Below are 24,839 nucleotides of genomic sequence, written 5' to 3' on the forward strand. Positions count from 1 at the left end.
CTAAACGGACAAACATCTAGGACTTACAAATTATTTTCTTATCTGTCTGGGTAAGATAATCTACATCTGTTGTATATTTAAAAGAAATATACAACAGATGAATAAACTACATACAATTTCGACTATTATCTAAGTATTCTTATGTTTTTAGCATGGCAATAATATGTTTCTGTAATTAACTTCTATATAGCGATTATATCTCTCCGTTTTGTTTCTTAAATTCATGGCCCTACACAAAGAAAATAAATTGTCGCTTTCAAAAATGAAGTCTGCGCATTGTCGTTCATACATAACGCTTATTGGACACGTCTGGGCTGTTAGCACTTCTCATCTTCTGGTGAAATATAATAATATGACTTGGCATTGATATGAATATGGCAATAAAAATATGTTATACTCTGAAGGTAACTTTTGGCTTAATTCTCCAAGAAATTACATACTTTCATACAATTCTACGAAATAATTATATTAATAATAACAGGCATTAGATTTATATAAATACCAGAAATCTCAATGCTGATTGTTGTTCATTATTTTTTTGGTAAAGGAAACAATTTATACTCGTAAAGCCGTGTTAATGTGGACTGACAGACAAGGGTAAAATTTTTGTTAGGAAATTTGGGCATTTGTAAGATGAAAAGTTTAAATTTCGATTTGAGTAGGTCCATACGCATATGACGCTTTTTTAACGTAATCTACGTTCACTTCACGCTATTTTTTAAAGGATTTAAATAAAATGCTGTGTAAATAAATGTACATAACATCTTCATAGCTAAAATGTCAACACACTTGGGATTTGCTTTTCGCTAGAGGTTTGAGGTCTGAGCTAGATGAGGGCCAGTCTTCAGCTCTTAAAAAGTCCCGAACGTTGGTTTCGAGCCAGGCTTGGGTAGTTCGTTCCTTGTGATTGTTCCATGGTATATTTTTAAAAAGTATTTTGCTGAGACATCCAAGGCTGTATCTTGATAAGTTAATAAATGTGTGTATTTGTACTAAGTCTTTTTTGTTTTGATTTTTGTTCATCGTTAGAATATTGATATTAAGCAGTCAACAAAACAAATTACTTAGTGCGCCTCAGCTGGCAAAAGTATTGCAAGTTTAAGAGCTTAAAAATCCAATTTTACTATAAAAAGCTTGTTAATCATCACTATACCAACATGTAGGAAATAATTTTAATAGATCAACTCCGTGCCAATACTGTTATCTTGCTGCCAAATTCTTGACGTTGTGAATTTTAAATAGTAATCTCTAACAAGAAATTTTATCGATACTGTAAAATTCCTACACATACATCATACATATCTCTCATCACAAACAATGACTCGAGTATATTTTTCTTTGGGTATCAATTAGTAATGTGAGTTGGTAAGTTAGACGTGCTCGTTGTAGGGTTTAATGGATATATATTTTTATTGAGTAATATCGTTTTTCGTTTTGCATCTTTAAATTTAGACCGACTATTGTACCAATAATAATCATATCCATATAATACTGATTAATAACCAGTGTTTATTTTTTTAGAAATCTATAGAAAAGTACGATTTAAATTTATCCTTTCTTAAATATTCATAAGTTTAACTTTTTTTTTCTAAAAAGGTTCGTACTTAAAAATGGTTCACTTTTGAATAATCCATATGGTGGTTTAAATTTTTCGCAAATACTCATCCCTATCATCTCCTAACGTGAATATGTCGAATTAACAAGAATGCTGTATATATGTATCTGTATATGGAGAAATTCCTTCGTTCAATCAAAACTTACGACGACAGCGTTCAGAGTCCCGCGAATAGCTCTAGGTAATCTCTATATATTTGTTTTACCCATTGTTTTTTCGTTATTCTGACTGACTTCTACTCGTAAAATCTAGTGAAATAATAAAACTGTCTCGGTTGCAATAAATATCATTTATTCAAATTAAGTTATTAAGTAACCAAAGAACAAGTGCAAAGAAAACTTACACGGGTTTTAACTCAGTTCGGAAGCTTTCAGCTCTGGCTGGCCTGATTTTTACTTACTTAGAAAATCTTTGCTTCGTGTGCTCTTGCGTCAGCTTAATTATTAATGCTACAAGTAGATTGTATAAGACTGTTCGGAATATACAGATAAGGAAACTATAAATACCAGGCGTTTTTTTATATAGAAACGTAGTAGTTCGTTTATGATATTTTTCTTATTTGCCATAATTCTAGCACTTCGCAAGTGTTATTGTGTACATACAAAAAAATCTTTCTTGATGCCTAGGCGGAATTCGAATGCGTGATATTGGGTTTAAGAGTTTTTATGTATTTAAATGACAAATACATCTTATTTAATTTTGCATAAATCCATACAAACAGAGATTAGGTCAAATCTGACAAAGTACTCTAATTAGTATGTAAATTATTTGCTTTGCGGAAATTTCTAGTTGTATCTAAACGGCGATCTAAAAATAGATAAAAAATACATTTTAGATGTAATTAAAATATAATTTATTAATATATCATCCTATGGAACAAAATTTGATTGCTGTGATACTAAAACGTATACATTCATGTGACATCGTAGATTTGACTAAAAGAAAAAGATTGTTTTCGCTAAAACACAGTACCATTCAAAGTGCTTAAAGTCATATTATGGATATTTTTGACGACTGTCGTACTCATACTCGTCGAAACATCACGAGGTCGTCCGTGATCGAGAATCTACTCGTATATTATCTTTTGTCCCTTTCTAACAGTCACAACATCGAGACAAACTTTTTCATTATCTATGAAAACGCGTATGTAACATAACACATCGTATTCTTGTCGACACCTAAAGACTCGAGACCAAGAAGAAGCTAGGCACTTGACATGTGTACAGTCGCCAGAAATACACTCATTATACATGGTTATATTTTTTTGTAATGTTATGGATTATAAAATGCACATTGCTTTAAGTATTTAGACTATTGTGAAAAGGAACAGAGATGAAATAATTTAAAATTTATGGTAATATAAATACTCTATTCAATGTTATTACCCTACTTTCAACGAAACATTATTGACTATATAGTAATTATTATAATACCTTTATTGGAATTTTCATATTTAAGGTTTGTAACCTTAAAAAAGTTTCGGAGAGTTTATTCCCAGTTCTTCTCGCCCGTTCTACGCTTTCATTTAAGAGCTGTCAGTAAATGTAAATTTAGAATTGTTTAGTATTTGGACTTTCTAAGTGATCAATGTGTTACATTAATTAATAAATTACATTTTGTCAATTAAAATAAATGTAATTTATTAATAAAAATAATTTTGAGTCTGTTTGCTAAAGTAACTTAACTAAATAAAATACATAATCTCTAGAACTTAAAAATATACCCGTAAAAAGAAATGTTCTATTTATATGGAAAGCTACGGCTGGTAATGCAGATTCTTTGGTGAATTTATATTTACAATGTTTAAGTTATTTAAATATAAAATACCTTAAATATATGTTTTTTTTTTTCAAGAAAATATGTCATAAAATACGATTGTGGTCAATATAAAGTAGTTTGTGCATCATATGACATCGGTATGTAAGAAAAGCATTGAATATGTTTTGGAAGGGCTACGTCTCACTTCCGAACCTTCCACATAGCCATTTATATTCTTCGTTTTGCATTTTATTCAGTTATATAAAGGGTAATCTATAGTAAAAACTTATCATTAATGACGAATAATATACTAGTACACGCCATCTTGAATATCTACCTTATATCACTTAAATAATACTGAATGCATATAACTTATCACTTGAATGAACAAAATAACAATAGAGCAGTGTTACCCAACGTTGGCCCCACAGGGTGCAATTCAAGGGGTTAAGGAGGTTCTTCCAAAATTTCTTAAAATTATTTTTATTTGAATTTCATCTTAAATTTTATATTTTGAAAATTTAATTAGTGTTTACTAACAATTTTCTAGTGATTACTTTCGAAAATATGCTAAAGTTTCTTAAGTGAAAACTTCCATTTTTTGTATTATAAAATATATATAGGGGACATTAGAATTTTGGAAAGACTGAGGTGAGGCTTGGGAAACTCTGCAATAAGGTACTACTAGATTACCACGTACCTTCAATAATAGGCTAATAACGCTAACAAGAAACAATAATGAGGTCAAAAATTTTAATAAACCACTGTTAACGCAAACTTGTAATTACGTGGTACTTAAAGTTGAAGTCACGTGGTAATCTAATATCTTTTTGCAACGACATTATTGTAAACAACGCTAATATAATTGTAAATTTTTAGGTTACTTTAGGAATCAGTTTGCGTCTCCATGTTCTCGTGCCGTATAAATTCAGTTTCGTGGATATCGTCATCACTGTTAATGTCCATATCTGCTGGAAAATAGAAAACCTTTTTTAAAAACTATTACTTATAAGCTATTAATATATTTTGATCCCTTGTAAATATTTAAATACTTTTAATTATCTATATTTGGCTATAAATCTCACCTACGCAGGCGAACTTATATTATATAAGCAGGTCATATCACTCACAAAGTCACTCCCCTTAAAAATCTTGCATAATTAAAGATATCGTTCAAATTTAATTATCTCATGATAAATATAACTCATTGAAAATTACACTTTGATATAATTGAACGTTATCGTATTTATATACCTTCAAGCTTACAATGTGGCCTTGTATCTAATGCAAGTACAGCAAGTGGCGTATCATCCAAGACTCCTGACCATCGAGCAGCTAATACTCTAGATCCCCGGTGACCGCGTACTACGACGGTCGGAACTATGCTCGGGGAGAGTGCTGTTCCACTATACATAGACACTCCAACGTTACGGGTCAGGGCACTATATCAAATAGAAAAAAAAATTAAATGGATTATATAGAATAGATAGATTTCAAATAATTTATCAAATTTGAAATTACTTCTGTTCAGTGTCCCGTGTACGACGTGGTTTCTTCTTACACATTACTACTAACGTAACGCAGAGAGTAGTAAGAATGGTTAGCATAACCAAGGCAAGTACTGCACCAACCAGCAAAGGCACGCTGTTATCTTGGGGACTCAGTTGTGGTGGAGATGGTGTCATGGTCTGGAGTGAACCTGTCACACATAGTTATTTTTATAATTTTTTTATTTGAATTTGTGGATTTAAACACAAGACTTTGGATTTACACTTACCTGGTCGGTCGAGGTCTTCCATAGTCCTAACAGGAACACTATGTAGAGCAGCGGGTTGTAATGATCGACCACGAGGATTAACAGCATATATTAGAAATGTATAGCGACCAGGAGAAAGTGAGTCAAGGGGAAATTGAGGTGTCGCATCATTACTTGTTTTATACACTGTCTCAGTTAATCCACGCCCAGAGATACCCTGTAAAACATATGACCATTGAAGCCTGTCAGATTATTTAGAATAATATTATTTTATATTACTATACCCTCTGAATTTAAATTCAAATTCAAAATTATTTATTAATTTAGGCACCATTTACAAATGTAACAATTGCAGTAATTGTTCTCAGTTCTCAAATCAAGGTCGTCGAATGGACGAGAAGAATTAAATCGTCAAGATTTTTGTCTTACAAAATGTTTATAGGGAGCAGCAACCATTACACCATGTTCCAAATGACATCTTTAGTAATAAAAAATAATAAAACAAATTACAAACAAAGATTTGTCGCAGATTGTGAAAGATCCTCTATCAGCAGAAGGCATGATGAAATAGAAGCACGCACTTAAATTCTCGTAGGAACAACGTGCAACTCGTGTATACGGTGATCTTAGTCGAAATAACTTACATCACCGCATACACGCATCCATTGGCACCCTCGCCATATTTTTGGGAGTGAGAGATACAACCCGACGCGTGGACGCCTGAAGGCCATACTATCAAAACTTGAATATATTTTGGGATGCTACTAGTATGGATAATTTTTTCTCCATCTCACCTGCCTCGGACAAGCAAAAAACCTAAGGCGGCCGCAAAGCAGGCGGAAAATAATAAACGTCTCAAATATACGAGTCTTTCCTCCAACTGCGATTTAGTTCCCTAGTACACAGGCGCTAATTAAAGAGTTAAGTTAGCGCGTGGTAGGTGGCGACCCCAGAGTGCCTTGTGTTTTCTTCGCTCAAGGCATAAGTATCACAATACAGCGAGGAAATGCTGTCAGCGTTAAAGGTACACTGCCACAGGGACCAACATTTTTAAATTTGTTTTTATTTTCGTTTTAGTAATTTTTAATTAGTTTATGATTACTGTTTCTTTCATTGTTAAGTTTAGTTACATGAATAAAATGATTTTCATACTTGATCATTCATAGCAGAATCCAGATCATTTCGTTGTATTTCTTGCTGTTTAACCCCAAGGGCCTCCATTACGAACCACTGAGGAAGACCGCCGTCATGTCCAGCCTCACATCTTATAATGTCGTTCTCTATTTCGCAATTGCTTGGTGGTTCGGGGTATCCTGATGCAAAAAAAATATTTTCTATAGCTAGTCAAAATGTTTTGAAATGATATTTGTACTACTGTTTACAATATTAGAAATAACAAAAAATCTCAAGTAAGGATATAAAGGTACCCTCACCAGCTGGCATGATCCTAAATAAGCAAGGTTCTCTTTGGTTTCCAATATCATTCCTAGCCCAGCAGGCCAACCAGCCTAATTCCTCGTCATCAATACTAGGTAAACCGTGGATAGCAGTGCTACTTGAACCCATTGTTGTGACGTTTGATACAGGAATCTTAAAATAAAGAATGTCTCTTAATGAGTTTGAACATGTACCCTTCTCACCGACAGGCGCGTTTAATTTTCAATATTTCGTAACTCCCTTCTTTAACAGAAAAGTGAAAAAAAGAACGATTACTTCATTTTAATTGTTTTTATGAATCCTGGTTAACTCACTGGCAGAACGTCCCTGGTCCCATTATAAGTCCAATAAAACTTAAGTGGTCCAGCATCTCTTGCGGAAGGAGCACTAACAGAACAGCGAGCTCTGACTTCACCTCCTGGGGCACCAGCTATTTGCTGAACAACGTTACCGGCAGAGCATTCTGGTCGAGCTAAAGAAATAGTATAACTTATTAAATTATAGAAAGTCGAAAAGAAAATAATTAGTAAAAATTCTGTAATAATTTGTAATTTGAGTCTAACATAATATATTCAAACTAAGTGCTTCACTTAATCCACTGCCTTCTGAGTTCCACGCTCTGCACCGATATCTGGCTGCATGGTGCCTTCTCAGATTATGAAGAAACAGTTTTTGTCCTTCCACAGATATACCACCGACAGGATCGTCACGCACGAGGTGGTCCTGTAAGTAAAAGTCTATTTATCAGGTTATATTAGGTATTTACGTCGTGGCTCGATCATTTAATTTATCCATTCCATGAAATAGCCACATCATCAATTATGTTATCCATCTTATGCTTGCTTTAGCCCTTAGAAACTACAGGACAACAGTGCATCTTCCGATGGAAATTCAACATGAACGCGTGGACTTAATTTCCTTTCCGGTCCTTTGGAAGCGGGTCGCTATGGTGGTACGACTCGTGAAAAAATAATGTCCTGCAAAAAGAGTATGGAACAGCTATTACTAGGACAGGGGCATCGTCCTCAATCACACAGGCCATAAAATCATGAAAATAACAACTACAGGATAGCACTTGCCTCGACGGCCGGACCTATCTCTAGAACTTATTGTTTAATTTTCGAAAAAAGAAATAGATGCTGAGAAAATGAGAAATTTTGGCAGATTATGTCATGCTGATCTCGCAAAAGAGCTTGCTACGAACTTGATTGCGACTCAAAAAACCAATGGAATGGTGGTGACACTAAACACTGAGGCTACCTATCCTGCTTAAGACTTAAAATAACTTGCAAAAATCTGGACTGGAAATTGATGACTTCTCTATGGAAAACTTATTCACAAAACGCAAATCGTCCGCGGAAGCGAAAGCAAGGTGTAGGCATGGACTAATACTAGACTAATGTATAAGGTAAGTTAAGCCTTAGTAAGGCTAAATGCGACGGTGCTCAGCCGAAATTTTCCGGAATCTGGAAGAGCGCCATGTAAATGGGTAAAGGCGCACGTTGGTACACCGGAAAAAGAGCGGGCGTACGTTTTCGCGAAGGCACTCTCCTGATGGCACTGGGGCTTGGACGCAAATTAGGTACGACGCGTACCCGCTTTTCTAATTGCGACGGCTAACTAGCCATTAGATACCTTAAACGAACGCGAGGAGGAACAGTCTTAGTCACAAAAAAAATTACAAAGGTGCAAACGTGGTACATAAATAAGTCAAGACAAGGCAATTCGCACCCCACATAGCGTAGATCCTGAATGGCCACGACTTTTTGAAACTATTTACACAGGGAGAACTGAAGATAAACGCCGCAGCCGACTGTGACGAAAGAACCGACTATGCGTGATTAATGTACTATCCGACTTTACTAAGAGTGAGAATCTGGTGTGGTATCTAGGTATCTGACATGGGCATTTTTTGGGCATTCATTCTAATTATATATATATATATATATATTGTTTATTCATTAAAATAACTGTAAGAAGTATCTGATATAGTACAATACATTGCGATTTTCTCATCGAGAACGTTATGGTTCAAAAACTATATAATAGCGAACTAAGTTAATGAAGCTTTATTATAAAGTTATTACTTTTACGGCATAATAAATGTAATTTTTATGTTGAATTAATTCAATACTAATTACCCAGTCACGTGTTGTCACGCTACGAGTCACGTCATGTAGACTTAAGTTTCAATTTGCGTGAATTGACTTCACTTGCGACATATCAAATCGTATTGTTTAATCCAATTTCCTAATCAAACTATTTGTGAACTTTTATGGCATTCAAGAAGGTAACAACTCTAAGCTTTGACGTTAACAGTGATAATTACTATAAATGATAAAATTTGGCTTATCTTGTCCTATTAATTTTAATCCAACACGATGTCCAATCGCGATTTTCACATTCGCAACGCATTAAAACTTAGCTTAAATGTACTTACCTTTAATAATAATAATATTGTTTATTTGCTAGGATAGTTGTAAAATGGGACCACTTATGTAATTAGAAAAAAACCGCACAATCAGCCATATATAAATAGGCATGCAAATGTCATATTAATGTTTATAATACTATATATAAGAACATTAAACATAATCGTTTCCCTACAAAGAATTACACGACTGTGATCTATTACTTTTACGAAGGCGATTAAATATGTTGATACCCATGGCGTATAATTTTTTTGTATATATCGTGGTGCAGCATGCAGGAACCCACAGCCTTTTTGGATCCCTTGGTATATACATGCAAGTTTCATTAAATGTTTTGGACAATTTTGGCGTTGTCGGCCTATAAAGAATTGGTACCCTTTTTTCTTAAAGGACCCTAAGTCGAATTGGTTCGGATATGCTACTGTATATAAATTTGGTACCGTCAAAATACCGACTTCGTAAAAAAGGGTCTAAAGGGTTAAAGTTTATACTTTCAATATAATACTCAGCTAATAACAATGAATAATTTATACGCTGTAACTACATACATTAATTTCGTGAACGCATGATGAAGTTTATTTAGATGGTACTCATATCTCACTACACGTATCTCATTATCAAGTTACAAAAACAAAACTTATATTATGAATCTACGCAAGTTATATTACTCATATGAGAAATTATGCTGAATTCTATAAAATGCCTGGAATTGCGTCGTTTTTCTGGTTAGTTAACTAATATTATTATAAATGTTTTATAAAAAAAAATTAACTAATGTGTACGCGAATTTATGGCATAACATACAAAACTGGACTTGATTCGAGTGCTTTACAACACGCTTGGCCAGTAAAGTGATGTTCTAGAAACAATACTCAACTAATCACGACTTCAAATTTTGCTGAACTCTGACTTTATGCATTTAGTAAGTTATATCCTGAGACACAAGGGACGCAGGTTAAGTCGCGTACTTATCAATTCACAATAATGACATATAAACTGTAAACAACATGAGTTTTTACACCATACCTCAAAACCCTTATAGAATGAAAAGTTAAATGCTGGTGGTGATGCATCGGCAGAACATAACAATACAGCATCTTCGTCTTCGCGAAGCTGGTGGGCTTCCCTCGGTTCAATCACAGATATTTGGGGTATTGGTGGGTCTGTAACAAATATTGAAAATAACTTAAACAATTTTCAAAATATTAATAATCAATTTGAGAATTATTTCATCTAACTTTAAGATATTTAACAAAAGCAAAACAATATAAGTGTAACATTAAGGCGCCAACACTTTATATGATACAACACCTTATTGTTACTCTCTTGTTCTTGGAGTATAGATATTGTATGCAATTTTAAGTACTTTTATTGATACATCACCCATGGCCCTTAACTTTTATATGTCGAGACACATGAATAAATGCAGATTCAGCAATCTTCGATTTTACCCACAATAGATCGGAGACAATCTCTAAATTTCACTCCCTCTCGTTATATGAAAATTGAATTATTATACAACTATGATATTTAGGTAAACTTAAATATAGATTTTAGTTTATCTTTATTGTATATACATTTTAATGTATATAATAGTACATTATCGAATGAATTGGTCATTGTTCTTTCAAATTGAAACCGGTTTCCTGGTCGGGGTTTAGAGCATTCAATCAATGTTTTATAAATTAAATACTATTTTATGTTCTATATCCAAACATGTGTTTTAATAGATGGCTGGAGACAACAGAAGATGGAAAATGCTAGAACTCCTTTGAGTTCATAAATTAAGTCGTTTTTAAACCACTTTCAAGATTATTATCAAATTAATGAAGGCGATATTTGTACAAGATATTCAATAATATGGCCAAACCACTTAATCAAAGGGTACATTAAAATACCTATTTACTTGACTAAACCAATGTAAAAAGAAACTAAACATGTGAAATATAAACATTTAACGCTTTCACTATAACTTACTTTTTGTGCTTTGTTTGTGAAAAAGCGGAGGTGATATGTGGTATTTCTATTCGTACATCAAATCTTAATGTTTCAATTTAACTTTCAAGAATTTAAAAGACACAATTTTGAGATTTCAATATACTAAAATGATCAAAATTTGTTTTTATTTTCAAGTATATAATAAAGTTGTATATGATTCAAAGTATTGAACAGTTCTGTATCTCTTTTATTCATAATATTTCTATTATAAGGACGTATGATAACTCTTCAGAAAAAATTGATTTTGGTCGGCAATCAATGTTGATTTTTTTTTCAACCAAAACTGAACTCTGTTTTTGGTACCTACAACGTTTAACAGCAGTAGTAGTTTTATGTATTATTCAAATACCAAGCATAATAAAATAGTTATTTTATTTAATCTGAATACGATGTTAAGTTTGTTTTCAAAAAAATATTTTAGAGCTTATAAATTTATAACATCAAATGTTACTAAATTTTAATTATTTATGTATGTAATGAGTAAGTACCTGCTTAAGTTACTACCATAAATAATTGTAGAAAAACATCATAACACGAAGGTTGACAAAACGTTGAATATACTATGTCGTATTTTATTACATATCTTAATTAGTTTCCATTTACCATCAAAAACTACGGCTAAGTGCGTATGGTTTATGGTATGGTCGGAAAAAAAATGATAAAATTATATTAATTTAATGTTTTACAAAACCAATTGTTATTACGGGCCAATTGTTATGCCGGCGCGCGGCAGTGGTTCAGCTCTCCATTGCGTACCGCAGTCCACCCCGAGACACTGACTCAGAAATTCATGCTGGGATAGGGCCTTAAACTACTTTATTATTTGTTTATATATAAATAACATTATCAGTATTGTTAAACAACATTAAAATATATTTAGGAATCATAGAACCTATATCTAAAAAGTCGGGATTTTACAAACAAACTGAAGCGTACCAAAACTTAAAAGGCCAGCAATGAACTCGCTAGCCCTGTGGCATTGACGGTGTCGCCTCCTACCCGCTTACCCCCTGTTCTATATAAAAAAACACATTTAAATCGAGATTTTTACAAAATTTGCATGGTTTTTGATTGATTGTATTTGTCTCTGTCCTGAATAGCAGAAAAAACTGGCTCAAGAAAATGTTTCTAATAATATTCTATTAAAATTTAATAAGAATATCCACATGTACTTAACTATTATAGTTAAACTTAAATAAATATAATAAATTAAAATATTATTAAAATATATTTTTATTTCAAAGAGGGCCGTCCTAAGCTTTTCATTGCAATTGTCACGGATTGACATATTGTCAGTCAGGTCGCCAAAAATGATTTAATGGCTATTTACTATTTAAAAGAAAATAACATTTAATGAAATTTCTCAAGTCAATAAATATATAAAATATTTAAATAATAAATAAATAGAACACTGCACAAAATGTCACCTTTAAGTAATTAAAGGCACGAGTGCTTCTCAAATCGTGAACATTGTAATTTAATTAATTATTGTGTGAGTTAGTTACGTACATTTCCCATTTGGTTAGAATTTGAGAAAAGCTTAGCAAATAAAACTAGAATGCTGTTGAAGCATGTAAATAAATGTTAAAGTAGTAGTAGCCGTCCATAGAGACATAGAGCGATGTTAAAACCACCGTAGCATTTTACACAACATTTCAAATCTACACTTAATATCTTTTAACAATAAAAGTGACGACGTTTGTAAGTGTCATTGACTACAAAAAGTAAAAGACCTTTATAAGTCGGATTTGCAAAGATAATTGTATAAATAACGGTCGGGGTTGCCGTACAACGCAGTTACCGACAGCATATATACATTTACATTATTTAAAGACAAATCCTCGGCTGCATCTGTATGTATGTCTATTCGCGACACACACTACGGTATAAAATTATATTATACAGTATTACAGAATTATCTAGAATGATCCACTTTAATTACATCATTAGGATCAGGAAAGTTTTAATTATATTTAAGGGTTTACGGACCACACGTGCGAAGTTGGAACGAGTCCTAACGTATATATATATATATATATAAAAGAATCCCTATTTTCCTTGGTCACAGAATCACGCGTGAACGACTGGACCGATTGCTAATATTTTTTTTGTTGTGATAGTGATTATCAGGAGAAGGTTCTTATGAAAGAAAAAAATAAGAAAATTGCACAGAAAACTAGAAAACTTAAGAATTATACCACCATGTTAAGAATCATGACTTTTGCTACGATTTTTTGTTCTGTGCATACCTCTTTTACAATTCAAACATCTTTCATGTAACCTAATCGCGTTTCACATAACATTGACTCAATGCATGCAGCAAATATCAAAGAAGATGTAATAAAAAGGAATATCGTCTAAAACAAATGCTTCTATTAGAGTTATTATATTCAGAAATTACATATAAAAATTTCGGAATAGCAACAAAACTCTTTATATCCGCACCAGAAAAACGTGTCGTGTCGAGGAACGAACAGTATGTAATTGTATGACACCAACAAAGTTTTACAACGTTAAATATAAAACATTCACTTTCAAATTAATAAATTTAATAAATTTAATTAACAGAACATAACATAAAATTGAATTGAATAAGTCTAAATTCATTGTCCATTCACAACGCTTCTGGCAAAGTCCGCACAAAGTATGCACCAGTACAATTATCACGTTGTTTGTATTGTAACTTTGTTTATTGTTTAGTACGTGCGTTTATAAACTGTTTACAACCACAATAGCTTGCTAGTAGGTTTGCATTTAAATGAGACAAGAAAAAATAAATAGATATAAAAGTATATTACTTTTATTCTCTACATGTTTATTGTGAAATAATCCAAGAGAAATCAACGTAGAGCAAAAAACGTAATTGTCATCATGGTTCAGTAATAATTGGTATGCTCTTTTCTTGAACGACCCTAAATCGAATTAGTTCGGAAATACCAGAAAACCGCTAAGTTGTGGAACGGTGGACATCGAGGTGATACGCATTCGTATTCTGACTCGACATCCGATAATGATTATATTTTAACGAATGATAACATGCAATAATGACTAATAGCAAATATATTTTAAAATGCATTACTTCCAAGGTGTATCGGCAAACGACTATAAAAGTCTGCCAGCATTATGGGTGCTGTTGGATAGGGTAGTTTTTTTTATAATAAATAAAAATCTACCCTTTAAGAAAAACACTTTTTGAACGGATTAAAGCTATGTACTATCATTAAAACTTATGATTATTTACATAATTCTAAATTTTAAATTTTTTTACCGACGTTTCGCGTGCTTTTCAGCGTGCGTGGTTACAGTGACTGAAGACAAGAGGTGTTAAATGTCAAAAGTATCACAGCTGCAGAGAAAGTTGTTTTATCTGTATTTATTGCCCCGAAGTTGATATCGACTAAAACATGACGGGTTTTTGCAAAAATGATTCACGGTGTCCTATGTTTTCGCGGATTGTTTGTCTTCGTGTTTTAATCTGGATATTATTGGATCCTAGGTGTTTGATAATTTTAGGCCGTCTTCTCTATTGAAATTGGGGTGTTTTTTTTTATTTCAATGGCTTCGCGTACCAATCTTGGGAAGAATCTTTTTTCTTTCGCAAGTGCTTTCGGTTGGTCAAAGCGTATATAATGATTAGACCTATCTAGTGTGTGTTTACAGACTGCTAATTTTGTGTGTCGTCTATGTCTTATGTCTGTGATGTGCTCTTTGAGTCTGCTGGACATATTACGTTTAGTTTGCTCTATATAAGACAGGCCACAATCGCCGTGACCACGCACGCTGAAAAGCACGCGAAGCGTCGGTAAAAAAATTAAAATTTAGAATTATGTAAATAATTATAAGTTTTAATAATAATACATAGCTTTAATCCGTTCAAAAAGTGTTTTTCTTAATGTGTAAAATCTATTTTAACAAAAGACAATAAAAATCTACCCTGTCTAACAGTGATTATATTACATTACCTACTTATCAAAGTAGGTAAAACAAATAAATGTACATTTTTGCTTTTAAAAATTTAAATTTTAACTTACAAATAACTTCTAGTAATATAGAATCTTCAAGAGTATAGGCTGGGAACCATGGGTTGGAAACGCGACAGACCAGTTCTCTGCCACTATCTTCTCGTCTTACACGCCATGTCAGAATACTTCTTGTTAATTGTCCATCAACTTCCACCTATTAGCGGAGAAACATTTTAAAACTAAAAAATATAATTAAACATGATTATTTTTAACGTATCTGTAACTAAAATCATTTTGTCAGAGGACAATACGAAATGTTAGAAAAATCTTTAAAAGTTGAATGTCCGTTGTCTTGTAGCATCATCTACTGAAGCTACGAGCCTCTACGATAGTTCGTAGATGTTCCGTAGTATTGAATACACTATCTTCATTCTAAAATCGTTACATAATATCATCGTTCTTTCATCTTATTTGTAGATGTAATTAGTACAACCAGAAACTAAGTATTATGCTGAAAGTATTCCGGAATATCTCCCTAATAAATGTTATATAATACAGTCAAAATCTGTTATAACAACATCGAAGGGACTACTTATATTTGGTCGTAACAGCCGATGAAGTTGTTATTAAGTACCTAATACAATATGATTCAGGACCTTTGATTTTGGTCAATATAGCCGGTATATTTTTGTAAACGATGTCGTCGTAAACGGTTTTGATTGTATTTTGGTAACTGTATTGATATGTTAATGTTTATTATAAAACTTTTACGTTTGCTATATAGTTAAAAACAAAATCTATTTCTAAAATCTATCTATTACCTGCGTAAGCCCTGAGTCAATTTTTTGCGCATTTATAAACCAGTCGATATTTGGGGCTGGTTTTGACCCGCGCGTTGTACAAACGAATGATCTTTCGTGGGCAGCGCGAGTCGCTCCGCTTCCAGTAACTCTTACATATTGAGGCTTCACTATTTAAAAAAATATCAAATGTTCTAATTCATTGTTCTTACTAAACAATTAATATTAGATAATATTGTATACATATTTTATCACTAGATTTACATATATTTTTACAAATCTGTCTTTCTTGTTTCTTTAATTAAATTGTCATATATAACAAAAAAAAAATAGTGCAGCAAATATATCTAATAAATTTGGTCAGCCTTATGATTAAGCTTAATTTAGTGAATTATGATTTCGTGCGTTCTAACACCGGTGGAACTTCCTTTTCTATGTTCGCTATAATTTCTCATAGCGTGAATAAAAACGTAAGGACGTCTTAAGCTAAAAACAAACACTATTTGTTGCGTATGCTCCATTTAGTGTAGACTTCAAACTATAACTCCACGTATTTTACACTAATGTACTTACAATAAACTTTAAGCGAAACATCTTTGACTAAGTGCTGCAATAGGGGCGGGTCAACTCTGCACCGTAATTTTGCCCCACTCATTTCACGTGATAAGCTTTTTATGTGCACTTGACAATTGAACGAGCCTCTAGCGATGCTTAGCCGTTCATTGCCATGGTACCAAGTGATATCAGGCAAGGGCTTACCTTGAAACATGAACTGATATTTAAGTTATTATATTATTAGTAGGCTTTAATAAAGGGTGTCTCAGCACTTTAAAACTTTAAACACAAATTTCCAGTAACATGCGGGTAGCGTTCGGTAGGTGACGAATGCGGATATTTAATCGGTATATCGCGCGCGTATGCAGTAGTGGCGTACTTTTGCAATTGGTATTTGTTGAATGAATCACAACGCAATTTTGTAATCGCTCTGAAAGTGATTAAGTTAATTAAGTCGTGGGTAGAAAAATTCAGAGCGACGGGATGTTAATAAAATTTTTGCCGTGGACTTAAGATTACCGTATAAGATCCAAATAGTCCAAAAATTATACCAGAAGACTATAACCATCGAAGAATTTACCTTTAGGAGATGTTGTGATTTTTTCAGAGGAAAATGGGATGGACAATGTTTATTTTAGTGATAAGTCATACTTTAACCTCGAACAGTAAGTTAATCGTCAAAATTGCCATTACAGGTCATCAATCCAAAACAAAAACATCAGAAAGCATTAGACAGCCCCAAAGTTACTATTTGGTGTACAATATCGGCTTAGAAAATCATCGGGCCATTTTTCTTCGAAAACGACCGAGGTGCAAAATCAAAAAGCGTTATTTCCGGGAAAAATCTGAAGCTGCTTTGGAAACATATAATGGCCACCCAGATCTCCCTACTTAACCCCAGCTGACATCTTTATAGGGTTAACTCAAAGCAAGAGTTTATGATACCCCACTTACGAATTTTAAACAGTTGAAGACTAAAATAACGACAAAAGTAAGAGCCATTTCAGTTGACGTCCTGCACCGCGTCTCTGCGAATTCACTAGTGCGCTTTGAAGACCGCATTCACCGTGATGGAAGACATCTTGACGGTGTTAGCCGCACTAATACATTATAATTGACTGCAATTATAATAGTACAAATACAACATTTTTTTTAAATATTTAACATCGGCGCTGAGACACCCAATATTTATTGGCTGAAATTTATCACGAAAGTTGATAAGGCGCCACCTAAAAGGGCATACAAAAAACATCATCTAAATAGAATTAACTCATTTAAATATTTAGATGAAATCTATATTGTCGTTTTATATAAACTCTTTTTCAGTCATTTATTAGTATTTTCGGTGAAATGTAAATCTGACAATTTCATTCTTAATGATGCACTTCAATTTTTACTATAGATAACATATGTTACAGCTTACCACCAGGAGCCTGGCAGGACAGCTTGAGCTCCTGTCCTTCTCGATAAGGTCCAGCCAAGTTGCCAGTGATCTCTCGACCCTCGCTATCATATATTCTGGGTGGGTCAGGAGGTACTGTAATAAATAACTATTTTATAAAAATAGAACAATGTACTTGTTCAATTTAAATATAATATTTTTATCGTGAGGACTTTATTTGTGTAAAATATAGTTTTTTATTAAACAATTAAAATATAAAAACGGAGCAGCAATTATTTTTATTACATAAATAAATAATAAAAAATATAAAACTTTTTCTATGTAGTTTCAGATGCTTACCAATGACTGTTAAATTGACTTTATAATTTTTTGTAGGAGCATCAATATAGTCTATCCTACATCTGTACAATGCTTCGTCATACTGAGTAACGTTATTAACAACTAGATGGGCTGCGGTGGTATCTGATTCGTTTAGGACAAAGTGAGCTCTTGTTTCGAACTCGCCTGCCAGAGCCCAATGTGTTGGTGGTCCGTTTCTAAAGTCTACACTGAAACAATATTTTAAATTAGTCCTTATGTAAATGAGAAGTAAATGATGACGTTTTTAATAGAGTTTTATGGCCGGCGGCAACACAGTTTATTTGATCGTAGCATTATGTTACATAGTTTCCATTAAGGGACTATTGCAGAGAAGTTTTCGAGTCAGTTGATTTTAATGTTGCTTTGGTAAATCATTGAGATTTATTTTGGAGTCCAGGTGGGTTGAGGTGCTATCTTGACTTTTGACAGTGCGTACAGGGAACGCGGGACAGTTCTGATGGAGGACCAATGGACTCGAACTAATAAACGATTTATATAGACAATCATTATATATTAGATTCGTTAAATTAAATACATTATATACAAGAGTACTCTTCTATGTGAACGATAAAATGCAAAGAACCCTTTGTATGCGATGCGACGTATTGTTAGAATATGGCTGAATTTTTTTTCCAAATCATAGAACACAAGTGATGCCAAATTGTGCGCACTTCCTCCATTGACTCATTTTAAAACAACTCTTTACATCTGGGTGCAGTATACGTACATATAGTAAACAAAATTACGACAAAGCAAGATTTAATCAATTTATTTATATTTGCAGTTACAAATTAACTAGCCAGGTTCGCGCAGTGTGTATATCACCAGCTCTAACTCAATCTGAATCCACACATTTTTCTATTTTTTTCGCCATTAATAGTTCCTTGCAAAGAAAAAGGTTCTAAGTAAACCTCTCTATAAACAAAAGATAGAAATAAATACACACCTAACACTACAGGTTTTGTTGAGGTATGAAGGATGGAAATAACATTTAATAAACACTTTTACTGAACCACTCAAATTATATTGGCTGTGGTTTTCGGAAGGAAGCTATTCAGTACCGCCCCTGTACTTGGAACCGCTCCAGGGAGCCAAGAAAAATATTTGATCGAAACTACTCGCCGAATCAATAAAGTTTATTTATGGAATATGTAGACTTTGTTTTTATCATAAGATATTTTATATATCAATAACATTCAAATGAATGGTGGAAAAATATGTTATCTATGATAATGTTGTTTCATTGGTACGCCATAGACGAATAAGCTTAGGCTGAAAATTAATACTTAACATACACACATACATGCAATATCTTCTTGAGGTAAGATTATAAGGAGACATAGTATGATTCGAAACGTTATAAGAATATACTTGTGCTCTTGCTTCCTCTGTAATTGATTTAATGATACTAAAAATCAAATTGGGCAGGTTCTCACTGAAGTTTGGCGTAAGGAAAGGCTGAGTTTATATATATAGGAAAGCTTGATACATTTCAGCCTAGTCCCAAATGCATAAAATGGTTATATATATATATTCTATGTATAACGTTAATATTTATTTCCGTAAATTGTTAATATATTTACAACTCTGTGTGAGTTGTAAATGTATTTTTTATTGTATTAATTTACATTACACCATAAATTTCATTTTATTTACTAATTAGTATTAGTTTACTCACTTAAAAGAACTGAGGAATTAAAATTAATTGCACCTTAATTATTCTACTTTCAGAAAGTTGAAACATTCTGTAAAAGATGTTATTTAGATTTTTGTAATTTCCTTGATTGATTGATTCCTTCAGCGTTTTAAACTCTAATGGTAGTTTAATTTGTTTTTATACTTTGTAGTTTTAGTTATAATAAAAACCTTTGTAAACAAATTTAAATCGGTCGAGAAAATCGAGTGACTTTTCTAGCTTATGTTATTTCACAAGTATTTCAGTTTAAAAATGATAATATAAAATTTCTTCCAAATAAATTTGATACAAGCTTATATGTCTGTTATCTATCTACATCTATTAATGTTTAACTAGCAAAATATGTCAGTGTGACATTGACTATTATTGTTTGACAAATTATTTTAAACTACAATGCTGTTTATTTGGATGACATGAAGTGTCACTACACTATTTTCACTTTCCTCATAAGTGTAAAAAAATTAGTTAAATAAATTAGTTAAACAAAAATTAAATTTACAACATTACCGCGTAGTGTTCAATCTAATCTCGAATATCTCAATATCGGCCTCCAGATGTGACGTGGAGCAACGCTTCGATATAAAGGTATCTCGCGCATGGCAAGCAAATTTTGCAATAGAATCGCAAAACACTGTGACAAAAGCGTGTGGAAATATTTTGGAGAAGTTGCTACACGAGTTTCATAATAGAGAAGACTAGATTACTATTCAAATAATGCCAATATAATAAGTTATCATAGTATAATTTTATGAAATATTTGTTTAGTAATTTGTTTAATATACTGATATAGTATATATATATATATATATAGATATAGCTATGAACATGGTTCATATATGTTTAATAGATATATTTAAGCAAATACTGTGCTACATCTACCAGCTCTGATATTTGGAGATACAAGGAGGACACATATGCGCTAACAGATTATGTATGATAAATTAAAATACACACTACACTACCATAGCGTCTGCGGCGGATAATTGCTCTGTTATAACTCCAACAATTTTGTCAGTATCAGCGCTCACAAATCAATTTTAAATTTGCGTGTGACTTAGCCTTGGTTTGTAAAACTTTCCATAACCAATCACAATATAACAGTTTTTTATAATTAAAAGGAGCGTTACTTTGCCTATTCTAACTCTACCGCAATAAATCGGTAAATTGCTTGAGTGAAATATTATTATTATTACATCGCAAGCCTTCAGTTTTCCATCGCAATAGATATGTCGCAGTAAAGTAGTTAAATAAGAGAGTTAGTTGGATCTCTAGATAGTTAATTAAAAATAGATATTCAATCAATTCGCTTAAGTTCCGTCGGGCAAGTGAGTTAACGAAACGTTTAACGAGTTTCCTAAACGTTCCTAGGCAACAAGACTAAACTAACCATTTGGTTTTCTTCACGATCACACCGAAATAACAATAACAAATGAAATAATCATGGCGGAGTCTTGTTTTAAATTGTTAATCAACACGCTGGCTTTCGGTCAGACAGATAGTTAAACGTTTTCGACGCTGCTTTATTTAAATCAATATGCTAGCTATAATATCAACATTCAATTAACTCTCTCATTAAAATACTTTACTGTGACCGATGTGATAAATCGTCAAAAATACTATACTTTTTTATTATCTTAATTGCTTATTTGAAACGTATTCGTTATGAAATTTTCACAGACAACACTTTCACTTGGAAACATTACATTGTAAATGTAGCGAACAACAAAAAATAAATACATTTTTAGTGAATTCCTGCAACCTCTTAGTAGGCCATAAGGCAGACATACCTTTCATATGTGTTAATCTCAACGATTGAATAGCTTGTGTTAGAGTACTTATCGAAAAAAAACTATTCTATCTATGGGAATCGAGGTCAATGATCGATGATTTCGATAGCATGGAATCAGAAATAAATTGAAGTTATCGAAGAATATCAAGTGATATAATTATATAGCTTTTATTGTATATGCATGATTCAGAAGTTTTCATTCATTCAAAGATAAGTAAAGATATAAATCTTGCGACGCTGGAGTTTAATATACTTCATGGACTTAAATAAAACTGTTAAAATGAAACGCTCGTCATTCCGTCGTCTCGTCGAGTTATTTCAAAGTTTTAAATTCATTTATGCATTCTAAATCTCTTTTGTATAGGTTCATAATAAACGAATTATATTTTTTTAGAATACTTCACTTATATGGTATTTTTTTTTACCTGACATTTGGCTTGAATACTGATTTAATAATATTAATAATATTCAATTCATTAATGTTTATATTAAACAATATTAAGGAAAACAATTAAGTAAATGGGATTAATAACGTCATTAACCTGTAACATAGATATTACTTTTAATTCGATTTAAACAATGCATTCATTATCGATTCGTTTAAAGTTTAAACGTATTCTACGTCTGCACATTCTAAACCGTATTATTAAATCACAAAATAATAATCATTCAATTGGTTCGTGTATGGCAATCCTAAAAGTCCTTTGTTACGCCCGCTACTTGGGTTCCAGCCAAGCTATATGCAATATATATTTAGCAAACAATGGAATTTTCATTTAATATTGACATGTAAATTATCTAACAATCTCTAGACAGGCTTTATAGTGTAATCGTGCTAAGGTTACTGTTTTCTTTGTAGAAACATTATTCGACCGATTCAATCCATTGCCTAATAGTGTTTGTTAGGTTTGTACTACTTGAAACAAGATGTTTCACTTGTTACGCCTTCAAATATATGCAATATATATTTGGCAAACAATGGAATTTTCATTTAATATTGACGTGTAAATTATCTAACAATCTCTAGACAGGCTTTATAGTGTAATCGGCTTAAGGTTACTGTTTTCTTTGTAGAAACATTGTTTGATCGATTCAATCCATTGCCTCAAACAGCTGCTGTGAACCAATAACCAACTTTTCTTCCTATGTGCACATTTAACATTCGCTCGTACCGTGAAGGATAACCTTGTAAGGAAACCAACTTTACACCCAAAACTACGACGTGTTGTGTCCAGCAGAGAAGGCTAATCACCTACTTGCCTATTAGGAAATCTGCTATAACCAAGGGTTTTAGCACCACTATTTTTTTATCCTCGTTTTAAACTATATAATGTACATAAATCAGTAGTTCGTCGCAACATAAGAGAGAGACTTGAATAAACTATTGCATTCACCTGTAAGAATATAAATTCGAATCAATCCTAAAACTGTACCGCTAGCAATATAAATACCAAAGGAAATAATACCTGAGCTATTAGTATTAAGGAAATAATAGGATTTTACAATGATTCCATCGTAAAATTCAATTTTAAATTACTGTATGAGATCGGGAGTTCAATTTGCGGACAAAGGTAAAGAAACAATACCTCAAGGCAGGGAGTGGGCGCCGTAAAGTTACCTGTTTTAATGCCGCATCTAGGCTATAAACTGGGCTCTGGGAGGGCTGAGTCAGACAATTTCAGAGCACTTAAAAATTAATGTCCACCAGTAAGACACTGGTTAGTATTTGACTTTTCAATTAAAATAACATAAACTTGAATTTTCTACTACTGTAATTGGGAAGGAGGGAGGGAGGTTGAAGAACTGTTGTCGATAAATTAATAAATAAAGTTACCAATTCAAATCAGGAGTATTGAGATCACAATTTAGTCTTAATATAATTTTAAAGATAACAAAATCCGTGGCTTTTGTAAATTTTTGAAACTCGAAAATAACTTGTTGAATAAGCTGAATCATGCCCAAATAACTGAGCATTTACTTAAGCACCGTTTAAAGCTGCTAGACTTAACTCATCATATATTTCTTATCAAGGTAAGGCAGATTGGCAATATAAGGAAAGTATGAGTGAAACAATCTTCTTCTCTCAAGTTTTATTTCACACATCGATGAAAATATATTATGTAATGTACACTGCACATGTGTATGAAAATAGAGTAATTGAAATATAAATTACGATCTTGAAGTCGTAAAAGTGACTGGTACTACGAGACTTAATTTTCTGTCATAGTGCAAGCGAACATTCTCTTTTATTACCGTAATTTTCTTTCAGTTATGACATATTTTTCATCGAGAATTAGTTTCATATTATGTTAAATTTAATGAAAATTATATTATGAAAAAAAGATAAAAGAATAATGTTTCACTTTTAGGGTTATGCTATAGTAAAGAATAAGTCCTATCTAAGTTTAGAATTAAAATTGGGGAGCCATCCAAATCTATAAAAGAACCCAATAGGATTTTCATCCCCGTATATAAATTAATTAAATATCATTTTATTTATTAAATTATCTCGTGGTCTCCAAAAGAATTAAAAAATATATTTATTTAATATAAATAAAATTATTGTATAATATTTTTATTTTTTATAAAGATATTTTTTTCTGGTATTCCATTTATAATAAATCATAATTAAAGAGATTCATTACAGTTGTCTATGTAAAAACTGATGTTAGACAGAAATAAGAAACACATTAAGACATAATATTTGGCGACTCTTGAGTTATAGGGGAAGCCCCTTAAATGGTATGATCCAAGCCACTGGATCTGACATCATATTAGCATAACATGTTAGAGAAAATTATTCCACAGTAACACTATTATAGTAATTTTTATATATCTAATATTAGTCGCTTATTAAATTGGAGAAATCTATCATGTTAAGTTCATAGTATACGGTAACACAACACATTTCGTCCAATATCCTAGTCAAAATAGTTTCATCCTAATAGTCAGTAGATTACACAAAACATGAATGCATTCAATTTTATTTCTAGGCTGAACATTTACACAGACTGTTGTTTATGCCGTGCTCAGTAATTAAGGTTTTGTATTCGTTTCAAGCAACGCTATCTGTATTGGCGTACCTTCGTAACGTTTTTTGGACTATTGCCATGTCCTAACTATCTGTTATCGACTTGTCCTTTTGCAGTTTTATATTCTTCTTAAGTACAATAACGACCGAAGTTTTCATTAGAACTCTTTGGAGGTAGGACAAGGAGTAGGTTATATAACCGAACTGTGATAAAAACACCGATTTAGCATGGGGTACGCGTATTTAAA

At 32.4% G+C, this 24,839-nt stretch overlaps 1 protein-coding gene across 7 annotated transcripts in view; it reads right to left on the reverse strand.

Annotated features, from left to right (window-relative positions):
- Positions 1-1,897: 1,897 nt before the first annotated feature.
- LOC123716395 overlaps positions 1,898-24,839 on the reverse strand; it is a 57,941-nt gene continuing 34,999 nt past the window's right edge. The window contains exons 4-17 of one of the 7 annotated variants that reach the window (XM_045672122.1): positions 18,055-18,263; positions 17,737-17,850; positions 16,332-16,517; positions 15,780-15,928; positions 15,028-15,172; positions 10,025-10,161; positions 7,157-7,289; positions 6,881-7,038; positions 6,563-6,719; positions 6,282-6,442; positions 5,151-5,346; positions 4,895-5,072; positions 4,628-4,815; positions 1,898-4,344 (exon numbers count right to left, since the gene is read on the reverse strand). In XM_045672122.1, coding sequence (XP_045528078.1) covers positions 4,259-4,344; positions 4,628-4,815; positions 4,895-5,072; positions 5,151-5,346; positions 6,282-6,442; positions 6,563-6,719; positions 6,881-7,038; positions 7,157-7,289; positions 10,025-10,161; positions 15,028-15,172; positions 15,780-15,928; positions 16,332-16,517; positions 17,737-17,850; positions 18,055-18,263 — 2,197 coding nt within the window. In that variant the 3' untranslated portion in view covers positions 1,898-4,258. Of the gene's footprint in view, positions 4,345-4,627; positions 4,816-4,894; positions 5,073-5,150; positions 5,347-6,281; positions 6,443-6,562; positions 6,720-6,880; positions 7,039-7,129; positions 7,290-10,024; positions 10,162-15,027; positions 15,173-15,779; positions 15,929-16,331; positions 16,531-17,736; positions 17,851-18,054; positions 18,264-24,839 lie in introns of all 7 variants that reach the window. The other 6 variants (XM_045672121.1, XM_045672120.1, XM_045672119.1 and 3 more) reach the window with 6 other exon arrangements.

The sequence above is a fragment of the Pieris brassicae genome, chromosome 11 (assembly GCF_905147105.1).
Source record: "Pieris brassicae chromosome 11, ilPieBrab1.1, whole genome shotgun sequence".
NCBI lineage: Eukaryota > Metazoa > Arthropoda > Insecta > Lepidoptera > Pieridae > Pieris > Pieris brassicae.